The sequence below is a fragment of the Microtus oregoni genome, unplaced genomic scaffold (genome assembly GCF_018167655.1).
Source record: "Microtus oregoni isolate MIOR12 unplaced genomic scaffold, Mior012 000033F_ref0000390, whole genome shotgun sequence".
Taxonomy (NCBI): domain Eukaryota; kingdom Metazoa; phylum Chordata; class Mammalia; order Rodentia; family Cricetidae; genus Microtus; species Microtus oregoni.
In genome coordinates this window covers 10,865,492-10,880,345 of record NW_024543092.1, presented here as the reverse complement: position 1 = coordinate 10,880,345, position 14,854 = coordinate 10,865,492, and the positions used below count along the sequence as shown (strand labels likewise).

The 14,854-nt window shown below is 45.2% G+C and overlaps 1 protein-coding gene across 1 annotated transcript in view; it reads right to left on the bottom strand.

Moving 5' to 3' along the window:
• Positions 1-14,854, bottom strand: part of Mthfd1l (methylenetetrahydrofolate dehydrogenase (NADP+ dependent) 1 like) — a 179,172-nt gene that overhangs the window by 162,377 nt on the left and 1,941 nt on the right. Inside the window, exons 2-5 of the mRNA XM_041680308.1 lie at positions 8,064-8,148; positions 6,665-6,715; positions 6,527-6,580; positions 1,277-1,401 (exon numbers count right to left, since the gene is read on the bottom strand). Of these exons, the coding sequence (XP_041536242.1) occupies positions 1,277-1,401; positions 6,527-6,580; positions 6,665-6,715; positions 8,064-8,148 (315 nt within the window). The remainder of the gene's footprint in view (positions 1-1,276; positions 1,402-6,526; positions 6,581-6,664; positions 6,716-8,063; positions 8,149-14,854) is intronic.

The window sequence follows — 14,854 nt, the reverse complement described above, 5'->3', positions numbered from 1 at the left end:
AAACCACAAATGTGTTATCAGTGGCTTCTGTGTGCCTTTTTCTACTCAAATCTAGAACAAAAAATTTCAACTGTTTGCCAACACAATTTTCTCTACCCAGATTGGTAACAGAAAAAAGTCTTTCAGAAGGTTTCTTTGATTCTCCCCTTGTAGGGAAGGTTGGAAACTATATCTTCTCCCCTGGGGGCTTCCTGGTCCACTCCAGCATTGTCTCCCTTCACAACTGCTATAGAATTGGAGGTTTTTTATCATCCATGCGACCATTCAATCCATCCATCCATCCATATCTTTCTCCTGGAGAACCAAGAGCCTTACCTATGCACACACTCTTCCACTGAATTGCATACTCCCCAGCCCTTACAAAACAATGTTCTAACCCTTGTTTGGGTCTACCCTTGTCATAGGGAAAGGATAGGGTAGAGGAAACCAGTGCAGTTCAGTGAGGTACCAGCTTCTTGATCTAGCTGCTGAAGGATACACTAGACCAGAGACTAACTTTATCAATCTGTTTAGAACCTGCAGTCTTAAATGCACCCCGCTGTTTCTTCTACAGGTAAAAGCATTTCCCAGGCTTCCATATAAGAAAACAGAGCTTTTACTTTCTAGCAAACACACTGTACCTCCATTGCAGGCTGGTGGCCTTCACTAACCTATGATACTTACATCATACCATGGCATGCCACAAAAAAGTATCCAACAGCTACAATTCCTTCCCCATCTCAAAGTTTAACTAAAAACTGGTATTATACTGTGTGTGATGGTTCTGTGATGGTGGTCCACGCCTTTAAACTCAGCACTTGGGAGGCAGAGGCAGGTGGATCTCTGAGTTTGATGCCAGCCTGGTCTACAGAGAGTAGATCCAGGACAGCTAGGGCTACACAGAGGAATCTTGTCTCGAAAAGCCAAGAAGGAACTTGTATCATTAATAAAAGTTCAACCAGTCTATGAGTAAACATGGTTTCAGGACTCCTGCAGAGTCAGGTGTCAAAGTATCTTTTACTGTTGATAGAATTACCCAGGGAAGATTATTGCTGACCAGAGACTCCATCAGAAAGACAGGAGCTTGTAGAGTGGATACAATAGTGAAGGATTACCTCCAGACAAATGTGTACTTTCCACGATGCATGACTTTGACTCACAGAATTTTAAAACTTCTCAATCTTCTCCGCTATTTAAAACTAATTACTGACGAAGTTGCAAAAATTAGAAATTTAGAAAAGAAATCCCCACAGTTACTTATCACTAAGATTGATTGTTTTCTTTTCTATTTTCTTACCCGTCCACATCTTTTTCTGGCTTCAAAGCATCGAGAACTTTGTTGCTAAATGAATCCTCAGAGATCTGAAGGGCAAGGCCATGTACTCTGGGGTCTTCATTAATCTTCAAGATTTCATCTATGATCTAAACAGAAAAACATTGGCATTGGTCTTGTGAAAGTAAGAGCCAGAAAAAAAAGTAGATGGGGAAAAAAAAGAGAGGCTTTCTACATAGGCTCAGGGAGATGACATAGTTGGTAGCATGTGCGCCCACTGACTACATCAGTTGGATCTCTAGAACTTACATAAAAAAAAGTGTTGGCCTTGGTAGCATAGACCTGTAAAGACATGCAAATCTCTGTGACTTCATGACCAGAAAGCTTAGCCTAGTAGGTGAGCTCCATGCCAATGAGAGACCCTGCCTCAGAAACGCAAAGAGGTGGGTGGCTGTCGAGGTTGTCCTCTGGCTACAGTATGCACACGCTCCTGCAAGCACACATGCACAGAAACACCTGTGCACACAGAGTCCTGAAAATGCATGTGTTTCTTTTTAGTGCTTATTGAAGACTCTGGTGTGAAACACAGTGTAGACTCTATTTCCTCTTTATAGCTTATATAGAGAAGCCCCCAAAGAAACTGGGATGAAAAAAGTTTTTAATAGCTTCATAGTTCCTGTGGTCCTACCAAGAAAACAACGATACCCAATGCTTCACTCTTATTTAGACAGACAAAAGATAATTCCCTGCCAACGACTGTTTTTAAGTCAAACACATAGCAGTTTTGGGGGAGATCAGGAAGCATGCATCCAAGTGTCCCACCCCGCCAATGGTGTCTATGGGTCTTAGACCTCACATGCTCAAAAGTGGCTTCCCAGCAATGAGTCCAATCAGTCCCCCAGACCCTCTGGTTCAGTGGATCCGAGTGGCATGCCAGAAGCCTTTCCTACGGCTTGGGACAGAAGCTAAGTGCTGAGACAGACTCGTGGCATGTAACAAAACCACGGACTCAGAAGCAGAATGATTCCCACCTTGTGTGTGGGTGCCTCTCAAAGGAAGTGTCACCTTACCAATTTTATTCTATTACTTGGCAAAAATATCTGCGCTATTACTACCATCTGGAAGGGAAGGGAAATGCTATTGGGTACAGAAAGCAAATTAGTCTCATTCATTAAGCTGGAACTAAAGTTTCCAGGAAACAATTAAAAAGTAACAATGTTAAAGATTCTGCAAGGCTGGTTAGAACTCCATGACTGTGGAGGTTGGAGATCAAGGGATAAATTATCTTGGGCTATCTTTAATCGTTTTTCTAACCATTTGCTGCTGCTCACCCATGAATCTAATGGAACATTCTTATGACTTCCAAGTGAAGCTCATTTGGAACTTAGTCACACACCAGCAGCTTCCACTAAGCCCAGAGTCTTTCAGAGGCCTCAACACTGGTATCAGATAGCACCCGAGGCTTATAGCAGAGACCCGCATTCCTGGCTACAACCCATAGGCTGACTGTTTTCATTAACAGACTTCTTTCTTTCTTTCTTTCTCTCTCTCTCTCTCTCTCTCTCTCTCTCTCTCTCTTTCTTTCTTCTTCTTAAGAAAGGGTTTCTTGTAGTTTTTGGTGCCTGTCCTGGAACTAGCTCTGTAGACCAGGCTGGCCTTGAACTCACAGAGATCCACCTGCCTCTGACTCCTGAGTGCTGGGATTAAAGACATGCGCCACCACCGCCACCCGGTATATTTTTTCTTTCTTTCTTTCTTTCTTTCTTTCTCTCTCTCTTTCTTTCTTTCTTTCTTTCTTTTTCCCTTCCTTCCTTCTTTCCTCCCTCCCTCCCTCCCTTCCTTCCTTCCTTCCTTCCTTCCTTCCTATCTTCTTTGATTTTTTGGGATAGGGAATAAATTTTTAAACTGCCTTGATTCATGACTTTTTTGTTCTGCTCCCAAAACAAAACAAAAACACAAAACAAAATAAATTTTGTGAAGCTGGGAAGTGGAAAAATGGCTCAGCAGCCAAGACCACTTGCTGCTCTTCTATGGAACCCGAGTTCTGTTCTAAGTACCTATGTTAGGTGGCTCACAAGCGCCTATAGCTCAAGCTCCAGGGGATCCAGTATCTCTTAACCTCTTGGGTAGAACACTTATGTGTACACACTAACCATCACTTAAAACAAACAAACAAACATGGTTCAAGCATCTACTTTGTACGTGTCCTAAGAAAAGGACCTAACAGCTAGCTGTCAGAAAACTGCCCTGGCAGCCTGATGGGCGCCAAGTCTCAGCCCGACAGCAATAACAAGTGCTGAAAATGGCCAATAACATAAACAAAGACAAAGTGGGACAAACAGGGTGAAGAGTCACAGAACGAGGGTGGCCAGAGGCTGCACCTAAGCAGAGCTCAGCATAAAGTAAGGAATTAGCTTTAGAACCAATGAAAACAGAACAAAACCGGAAATAGAAAAGGCTTAATAAATTACAACACTCAAGATAATGCCATACTCATTTATTGAAAATTTCAGAAAAAAAAAATGAGCGGGAGTGAGTCCTTACCAAAAAATTGTCAAGCCAAGTGTGCTGGGTGGACATCTGTAACCTCGGTACTTGGGAGGCTGGGGCGGGTGGATTATGCGTTAGAGGCCAGATTGGGCTTCATAGTGTTTTCCTGGCTAGCCTGGGCTACACAGCTGAAGTTGTCTAAAGAAATGAAAATGTGACTATACACAGTGAGGATCCTGGAAACAGATGGCCTGCTTCTTTGAATTCTGTTACTGCTGGTGCCTTCATACTTCGTACTTACTATAACTAACAGTATTAACTGTATTAACTGCTTGTTCAATACTAGCTTCCCTTCTTCCTTAGGAATGATCTAAAGGCCTCCTGGCATTAAGACCACATTTCCCCGCCTTCTCGCTGTCTGGCCAGACAATGTGATTGTAGCAGATGGAGGGGGAGCAAAATTGTGGTTTGCAGAAAACATCCTTAGAGGGAGGGAAGTGCGCAGACTGGAGCCTGCCTTCATCCTTTCCCATGGTCAGGACAGTGAGCTTTACCTGAGCTGCTGGGAAAGGGGACAGTGGAGACTCACCCTCAACCTCTGTGTACAGCAAAGAATTGCCTTTCCCCATAGGGTCTGGATAAGACTCAGTTACTAAAGACACAGAAGGGACAGATGACAAAAACACACTCCCATTACAACAGTGACTGGGCCAACTGCTGGTTCCCACCGGCCAAGTAAAACAAAATGCGTTGGAAAGCAACCTTTGATCAAGCTTTCTCCTTCTGGGTGCCTGAACTTCAGGGCACCCTCAGGCTAAACAGGCAGACAGTGACCCCTGCTAACGGGCTGTCTGTGAGAACTCCTTTAGTCAGTATAGCCTTTAAGATACCAGCCCACTTGGCTGTGGTCTCTTTTACTATAAATGCAGTTGTAAAGCGTGTGTTCTCTCTCTCTCTCTCTCTCTCTCTCTCTCTCTCTCCCCCAGCTGCTGGATTTGGCTCCTGATCCCCATTCGTGCAGAGGACTGTGATCTATCTGTGAGTCTACCCCTAAATAAATAGCCCTTCATTATACTGAATTCTGAGCTACTGTGGGATTTCTTTATAGCATCCATTGTATTGGCGTAAATAAATGTAATGCAGATATTAAAGAATATTTACCACTTTAATGATAAACTTACAGAACCGAAGTTCCCGCATGGCACAGGAGGTAGGAAGGAAAAGGCGTAGCCGCCTCTCGTGCGCCCATTTATCTGTAGGCATTCACCCGAGGCAAACCCCGCCCCCTAAAGGGGCTGTCTTAACCCTACAATCCATCTTCACAGACTAGCTGTGGGAAGCAACATTCTCTGATCTATTATTACCAAGCCACTCCCTCAGCCCATCCCTCACTTAGAGGATTATTCCTCCCTGTAAAAGAAAAACCTCATCTGCTCAGCCCTGAAGGGGACTGCATGTTACTCCAAGGTTTCAGTTACTCTTCATCAACTGTGACACAAAAAACACTCAAGGGAAAGTTCCGGAAATAAACAATTCATTAGTTTGAAACTGTGCACCTCACTGAGTGGCACGGTGAGATCTGGAACCAAGCGGACATGAACAAGTCCTTTGTCTGGCACACCTACACGTGTGAACGGGACCTGCTCCTTAGTCACTCAGGAATCACGTGGGTTCCCAGATCAGCTGTGGTAGATTCACGGTGCTGGTGTTATGTAACTTTTCTTTTACTGAATAACCATGCCAAAGCACGAGAAAATCAACATTAGTGATTGAGATAGGTCTAAGAGAAGCCACACGCTACTACAGATCTGTACTTGCAGTTTTAGGTATCTGCTGGGTGTCGTTCCCCGCTCTCATCATCTCCGTATCTAGCAATAATCATTTTGAACAACTCCCACTATGGAGCAGAGCTGGTCTGACCTTGGTGAGAACATGGCTATGACAGGGAGAGTTGACTCCACCATCTTTGACTTGACGGTACACTACAGAGACACTAGAGCAGCGGGAAGGGAGCGCTGCGCTTCATGTGACTTTGAGATGCTTCTCCTAGCCAGCGACTGTTGATTTCCAAACATCATTCATGTCTTCCATGGACACGTCCCCCCAAAAGCAAAGCAAAGCAAACAAACCCCCAAAACTTTGCTATTCCAGAATCTGTGATTTGAGGTTTTCTACCCCAGGAACCACAACCTACTCCTCCCTGGCACAGCCAGCCAGAGGAAAGTTAGACACAAGGGCTCATGCCCCAGACCAGGAGCATGGCACACAGTCCAGGTCTGTCATATGTATGACGGCTGCTTCTCCCACATTTGAGATGTGGAGTGATACTGACAGCAGCAGCTAAGGCATGTGACCAGGATGGAGGGTCTATCAGCTGTCCCCAAAATACCAATGAAGGAGTCTCAGAATGTTAAACGTAGAGAGGCCCTTGAAGATCCCCCTGTCTTGTTCCTACATTGTATCAATAAGGTTATGGTGACCCCAAGATGCCAAAAAATGCTCCAAGGTCAAAGATGTTGTTAGGACAGAGTGAAACCAGAGCCAAGTCTCCGGACACTCCTAGCACAATTTTTCATGAGACGCCACTTCTTCTTCAGCGAATAAACAGCTATGATCACCATAATGTCTAGCTTGTCTTCAGCAGAAAGCAACTGGAAGGGAGAGAGGTGAGCAAATCTCTTCCCCCTGGAAACTCAGTCCCAAGAGGAGGCTGAGCCTGTGCCCACCACCCCGAAAGGTGCTCATGGGCTGGTTAGAAACAGGAATGAGCTAGGCTGACATTACCTCGTCTTCTCCACTGTCTGGAGGCAGGCAGATGTGAGTGATGTCCAGACCAGCCTGAAAAGGAACACAAGATTCTGTTATCACAGGAGGCTATACCATCAGGAATTTTAATGACCTGCTAAAATCACGAGTTCTTACCTCCTTGGCCAAATTCTGGTTTATTTCCTGCATTGAGTTATCACCGCCAGCCTAAGGGCAAAGGAGCAAAGGGAGAATATCACAGTGTGAAAATTCCTGGACAATGTGTACCAAACACAACACAGGTTACGTCTGTGAATACAATGAACACAAGTGACCGGAATACAAAGATGATAAGAATACAGAAAAGACTCTTATTCCCTATGGAAATCAGGCTAACAGCTGGGATTTATGTGCATATCATTTAAAAAATGATAGAATGCATGTTACAGAACATAGTGGTTTGAAGGAGAATGACATTCCAAAGGCATATATGTTTAATACTTGGTCCCCAGTTGGTGGAACTGTTTGGGAAGGATTAGGAGGTGTGGCCTATGGAGGAGGCATGTCCCTGACAGTGGGCTTGCATCATTTTCAGTGTGTCTCTCCGACTCCTGTGGAGGATGTGCTCTCCCAGCTGGCCTTACCCACCATACCTTTGCTCTGTCATAGACGCTAACCCTCTGAAACCATGACCCCAACCTGATGCTTTCTTTTATAAGCTGCCGTGGTCATGGAGTTTGGTCATAGCAATAGAAAAGTCACTAAGACATGGGGCAAATAAGAATAACCTCATCATGGCTAACATCACTTTCAGTGACACATCAAAGACAGGAGTTTGGATGTTTATATGTGCACTTAGGTTGCATGGCCTAACCATGAACCAGATTGCCTGGAAGTCCAAGTTTCTAAACCAATCCCCCCCCTGCCCCGCCCGCTATGAGGGGATATGGCAGCTACCTAAGGACATAGATCACATGAACACAGTTCTGTAGTCTCACAAACCAAGGTCCTATTGGCCACACAGGCTGCTATTGTGACACCGAAACAGCCTGCCAAGCACCACCAGAACAGGCCAGCTATTGGGCTGAACTGCTTCCAGGCCTGGCCCATCCTGTTATGTTCCTGTACCTGCCATCACACAGGGATGCCAATGACACAGCGGCTCCTCACCAAGGGATAAACATGGAACACAAAGTCCTCTGACATACACATGACTTTTGACACTTGGGCTGTAAAACATTAATGTGCACCCGGCATTGCCCATTTGTCTTCCCTAGGAACAAGAACGAACTGACCTGCAAGCCACATTTGATAAGTACTCCTAAGTACACATGGGCTAGTATCTAGTATCTTGTGTCCTGTGATTTATGTGGGTGCCTCCCTTCTGACTTCCATGACCACCTATGTCTCGGCAGGATGAGTGATCCCAACAGGGCCTCGTCTATCCTGTACAAGTAACAGCACGTGCCACTGAGCCCACTGCTGTGATTGACAGGACCTATGTCTGGTCTCTGCTTATAAGGATTTGCTAAATTACATCACAAAGTAGTAGGAGAGCACCATGGCCAGCGCTTACCTGAATAACAGCAAGAACTGGCTTAAAGGCAGGGCTTTTCTCTTGCAGCAGACTCAGCACTTCTTTGGAACTGTGAATGACTTCTCTGTATCGAGAAAGAAAAACAACAGAGTCATTTCCTTTTTCACAGTTAGAAAGGACAGGCACAATGGCTGTCCCGCCAAAGCTTGTTACTCTAAGTGAATCAGACCACGGAGGGAGACTGGGCAGAGCGTGAGAGAAGGCAGGGTACAGAGGCAGCAAGGACAGCTGATGCAGGCAGTGTGCACGGGCACAAACCAGCAGCCCCGGCTCTAGGGAGGTGGGGGTGTGAGAATTGTGAATGCAAGGCCAGCCTAGACTGCCTGGTGAAACCCTGTCTCAGAAAACCAAAAATGTTAAAAAAGAAACGTCAAGGCGAATATTCTGGATGAAATGCGATAATTGGATTTCTAAAATGTGTAGAGGGGAACCAGCTAAATGTAAACATTCATTTCCAACGGGCTGAATTTTTTCTCTTGTATTTTCCAAGTTTAATTCAATAAAAAGTTTGGATCCAATAAGGGGACTCACTGGGTAAAAGCGCTTGCTGCCAAGCCTGCCAATCAGAGTCCGCCCCTGGACTTAAATGTAAAAAGAGGAACTGGCTTGACTCCCCAAGCTGTCTTCTTAACCACACACATATGCACATAAAGAAATGTAATAAAAAGATTTAAAGTCTGGGTTTCTATTCTACACAGCCCCATTCTTTTACCATATTCCCTTATTCTGTCCCCCAGGAGAAATTAGTTTGGGGTACCATGGGAAAAGGAAACAAATGGGGGGAGGCCTGTGGAAATGGTGATGGCTGAACGGACTGGCAGGGCAGGACAAGAAGTCCCGGCTAAAGTCTGGGTCTCAGAGTTTGAAGAAAGGATTCAGAGACAGAAGAGGAGGTAAAGAAATGCAAAGAACAGATGTGGGCGACCTAGGATGCCATAGCCTGCGGGGCCAATTCTGAAGACGGTGTTACGTGGCTGGGGCAGGCTGGTCTTCTGCAAGTAGTCTTGCTCTTAGCCCAGTGAGAACCATGGTTTTTTTCACAGTCTAGGAGAGGAGAGGCGCCTCTCAGATGCAGACCTATATAAATATAGCAGAGCCAGGCTTCCTTTCTAGAACTTTCTATATACGTCATTTTAGAAGCCATCATCACTTCTATGCCATGTCTTCACTGGCACATCTCCAGCCATCTGCTCTGGTTTTCTCTCTCAGAACAGACCGTAAGGCTACTCAAAGTAGCACCCAGTTTCAGTGTTAAAAGATTTAGCTGCCTCCAGGGATGGCTGGGTGAACCTGGGGCCCCACAGAAGCTAGATAAGCACTGGCAGGCACCGCCGGCCACCTTTAAAGACTGCTCTCAGTATTTATTACACCTAACAACTTTCAAAAAAATGATTTAGCCTCAGTCCGGTGCTGTCAGGAGTAAGTCACCAAAAACAAAACAAACAACTCCCACTTTTCAGAGCAGTGGCTGAGGGATGTTATTGGGAAGGTGCTGAGCTCTGGTGGACACAAGACCACAATGAGTTCAAAACGTGCTCGGGAGGGACCTTTCCTACTGTCACAAAGGCTAACCGAGCCAGGCAAGTGTGTACAATTACTTGTTTGGCTTTGCTTTTGTACACTTGGGATGAAGCAGTTCAATCCCCAGGGAAGTAACTTCATTATTCTGTTAACACACAAAACCACTTAGAAAAGCTCACTTCTCCAGCAATGGGTGACAAAATTTCCATACTGCATTGTCGCCCAGCCTGGCAGAGTGGCTAAGCTCTTATAGACCAAGCTGGGTCCATATTTTTGCTTGGTCTGGGGAGGTACTTCAGTGTGAGCATCAAGCACTTCTGGGCCTAAGAATCCTCTGGAGAACATGATAAAAATCAAGGTTTCAGCTCAGAAAGTCTTGTTCAATATGCTGGGCTGGGGCCCAGGAGTGTGTCATCTTAAGTAAGTGCCAGGGGTTCTGGAGCATGGCCTATGCATAACAGCCAAGCCTGGCACTTGGGCCTCCTATACACTAGAGAAGCCTTCTATAAATGGCTTCCTCACCTGTGAAAAAGGGAGATCTTTATTTCAAGGGCTCTTTGTCTTTTCCTTATTGTTGGACCCTTTTTTCTCTGCTACTAAGGCTACCTGTTTGAAGGGGAAATGTCCCCCACCATGAGTCTGAACACTTGGCCTTCAGCTGGGTCAGTGAAGGTTATGAACCTTTAAGGTGGTGGAGTCCTGCTGGAGGAAGTGGGTTACTGGGACAAAGCCTGGAGGTTTTATAGCTCCACGCTACTTCTGGCTTACTTTCGCAACCTAACTTGGGATACAATGTAAACAAGAGCCTTCCTTGCCTAACAACGATAGGCTTTTGCCTTAGACTGTGTCCATTTGAACTCCAAGGTCAAACACATTCACCTTCCCTCCCTCAGGTTTCGGTATTGACACTTTTGTCAGGCATTGGTCAGGGCAACAAACTTTTAAACATAAGAATTCACAGCAGAGCCGGGCAGTGGTGGCACACGCCTTTAATCCCAGCACTCAGGAGGCAGAGGCAGGCCGATCTTTGTGTGTTCGAGACCAGCCTGGTCTACAAGAGCTAGTTCCAGGACAGGCTCCAAAACCACAGAGAAAACCCTGTCTCGAAAAAACAAAAACAACAACAACAAAAAAAAGAGTTCACAGCAGAGCCCCCCCCCCCCCCAGTCTTGCCCTCCCTCACTAGAATAAAAGGAGCGTTTCAGTGGGTAAGCCATCACTAGGTTTAGTCAGCTGTCCCGGGCTTGGAGAAATGGCTCCACAGTTAGGAGCACTAGTTACTCTTCAAGGATTGCTATTCAATTCCCAGCACGCATCTGGGGACTATCACCTGTAACTCCAGTTCCAAGAGCTTGATGCCTTCTTTGGGCCTCCAAGAGCACCAGACATATAAACGGTGCACCAACATACAGGCAGGTAAAGCATCCATAATAATAAATATAATAAATAAATAATAAAAGCAATAAATGTAATAAAATAAATTTTTAAAAAGTCAGTTGTCAGACAAAATAGTTGAGGTGCGGGCATGTAGAAGATACAGCTACACAAAGGGGTCCACAATGAAATAATACTACCCCCCCCCCAAAAAAAAAGCCAGGCCATGCTGTTGCACACCTTTAATCCCAGCACCCAGCGAGGCAGAGGCAGGTGGAACCCTGTGAGTTTGAGGCCAGACTGGTCTACAGAGTGAGTTCCAGGGGAGCAAGAACTACACAGAAGAAATTCTATCTTGAAAAACTAAATAAAACAAACAAATGGCAGGGGTACCCGCACCTACACACAACTGGCCCTGTGTATCATGTTTCCATTCCTTTCGGAGACTCCTGCAGTGTGGAACAGTGCAAGAGCATCCCAGGCCCAATACATCTAAAACGTAACATAAATGTTTCCAACGATGTGTGTCTGCCGCTGGGGGAGAAAAACCTCAGTTCTGACTGGGAACAGTGTAGTTGAAACTTGAAACATCCTATTACTAAAGATAGGTGGGCAAAGCTTTAAGCTAGCGGCCTTCTAATACTACCCCTATTATGCTGCTGTTACCATTTCTGACCCAGCTCAGTCATCCCCGCCTGCTAACTGCACAGAGCTGCCTTGTCCTAACAACGGCATTCCTTATGCTCCCTGTGGCTAGCCGCTGCCACGCCCGGGTGTGGGAGGCAGCAGCTGGCCCTGCTACTGAGAAACTACCACTGTACGCTACCCCTGCATGCTGAGACCATTCGCTAACAGAAGTCCGCACTTAACGTCTCAACTCTTCAAAGGAAAAAGAAGCGTCCTTCTAGGAATGTGGAGCTGGTCTCCTTCAAAGACTACCACTAGTGTTTAGAGAAACTGTCCAGGGTAAAAGCCTAGAACTCTTTGCTTTGACCATAACAGCTTCTATGATAAAGCTGACTCCAGCTACTTCTTACACACAGTGCTTCTCTGCTCCTCTTTTTCAGAAACAGGATTCTGAGTTTCAAAGGCACATGACCCCCTGGGTCTCCCAGTCTCTCTCTGACCCCAGCTACTTCCTACAGACAGAGCTTCTCCGTGCCTCTTTTCAGAAATAAAGAGGATTCATGACCACCTGGATCTCCCAGTCTCTCTCCTGCAGCTGGTTGGGATGGTGTGACTAGTTTCTGGCCAAAAGTAGGAGGCGAGGACTGTGTAATGAGAGGACCACACACAACCTGGCTGGGAGGTAATGAGACCAGAAATCAGGAGCAGTAGGGAACCATCCTGGGGGCCACCCTGGAGCCTTTGGATGTTTTCTTTGGGTGTGGCTTTGGTTTAGATGGGTCCCCCAAAGCTCATGTGGTGGAGGCTTAATCCTGGTGCAGAAGGTGGGGGGGGCGGGGGGAGTACAGGGGACGAGGACACGGACGGGACGGGACTTTGAGGAGGTGGGACAGACTCATGTGGTTGTCGTGGGATAATGGAAGGGACAAGTTTACACCTCCAACTCACTTGTCCTTCTGCCTTCAGCTGTGCTGTGACGTATCGAGGCCCCTGTCAAATGTCAGCTCCTTGACAGTGGACTTCTCAGACTCCAAAACAGTGGAGACAAATTTCTATAATTACTCAGTCTGTGGTATTTTATTATTAAAGCAGCAAAACAAAACAGAAAAAAAAAAAGATAAGTATCCTGGTTCTTTTTTCTGTTTTCTGCATGAGCTGAATTTGAGAGTAATAAGATTATCTTATACACATTATTTCATCAAATCTAAGACAAGGAAAGACACATTGCCAATTTATGTGAAAACGGAAAAAAAAATTGCTGTTGGTTAATGAAGCATCCTCTTTTCTTTCCAAAAATGTATTATGGTATTGATGGAATTTTTTAAAAAGATTTTATTTTTATTAAGTATATAAGTATGGAGGCCCAAAGAGGAATTTGCATTCCCCGAGCTGGAGTTATGTGTGGTTATGAGCCTCCCAGCCAATGTGATGAGACCTGGGAACCTAACTCAGAGCCTCTGCAATAGCAGCAGAATGTGCTCTTAAGCGATGGACCATTTCTCTAGCTCCATGAAAGGCTTTTTTTTAACAACCTAGACACAGAACTGTTTCATCATTAGTTCACTCATCCATATGTATCAAAAGGAAAACAATAAATTGACGTCTCAAACTTCAAATTAAGGATCTAACACTTCTGAATGTATTCTTAACTAAAAAGAGGAAAAAATTTTTTATTGTTTGTCAGTTTTTGTTTGTTCTTCGTATGATCATCCTGTGTCATAAGAATATTGGCGAGGCAACAATCCTTAAAAGATGTCATTGTTGTCCCTAGATACACTAGCCACTGTTATGGAATATTAGTTGAAGATGCGTTACATTCATTTATGCTGTGGAACATTTGCTTAATGATGCAAAGATGGGTTGCATTTTTTATGCTGTATTTGTTTAACTCTGTGAAGCTCTGTTACTCTGCCTGTCTGAAGCACCTGATTGGCCTAATAGAGAGCAGAACGGCCAATAGCTGGCAGGAGACAGAATAGGCGGGGCTGTCGGACAGAAAGAATAAATAGGAAAAAAAAAGAGGATGGAGGAATGAGAAAAGGAGCAGAGGAGGACATCAGGGGTCAGCCACTCAGCTGCACAGCAAGCCATAGAGAAAGATAAAAGCCCAGAAGCAAAAGATTGATGGGATAATTTAAGAAAAGCTCTCTAGAAATAAGCCAAATAAGGCCAGACATTCATAAGAAAGAGTAAGTGTCTGTGTATTTATTTGAGAACTGGGTAGTGGACCCTCCAAGGAGTAAAAAAACAAAAACACAACCCAACAACAAATCACTGCCTCATTACTCTAAGAAGATACCCGAAGTAATTAACTTCTAAAGAGAAAAGCTATGCTTGGGCTCATGGTCTTGGAGATGCTGCTGCCTGAGATCTGGTGGCCTCCAGCAAGGGCAGCCCAGCATTGCAGGCATATGTCTCAGAGCAAAACTCCTCCCATCAGGAGCCAAAAAGGACAGGTGAGAGGATGCTGAGTCAAATCCCCACCGTTGCCTTCAAGGTGGGTCTATGAGGACCTAAGCACATTCTACAAGGTGCCATTTCTCAAAAGTTCCACCCCCTAGTAGCCTCCAGAGCACCACTCTGTGGCCCAAGCTTTCTGTATATGGACCTACGGGGAACAACAAACAGCCAGACTCAACTCTGTAGTTTTCACTGCAGTCGCCCGTCCTGCAAGTGTCGGGGGCTGATACTTTCTTGATTCTATCAGATGCTGGACAACCAGAAATCACAGTATTTCCCCAAATGACCTTTCACATCACAGGCATTGACCCACTCCATCATATAAAGGTCACTGTGCTTCCTGGGGCCTTGATGCCACATCTTTTCTGATGCACACGGATGATGGCTCTTGTACAGCTTCTTCCTGCAGGTGATATCTAATCTGATCTCTTCTCCACTTTCCAAATCCCACAGGTGCAGCAGGGATACATTTGCTGCCATGGCCTCCTGGCCAACAGCAACCACAAGACACAATCAACAGAACTAGGTTCAGAGCTATTCAGAATATGCATTCTAGGATTGCTTCCTTGAAGTAGGTAGCATTGAGGGTTCCATTTGCAGGTAAAGATGCTGAGACCAATAGCTTGTCCAAGCTCTCACATGCAGTAGTACAGACTTTGGCCAAAAAAAAAAAAAAAAAAAAAAAAAAAAGACATCTGATTCCTCAGCACTGACCTCTGGTTCTGCAGCAGAACCAGAAAGCTCCCACCCACTAGCTAGGAATGCATGCACGTACACATACATTTTTA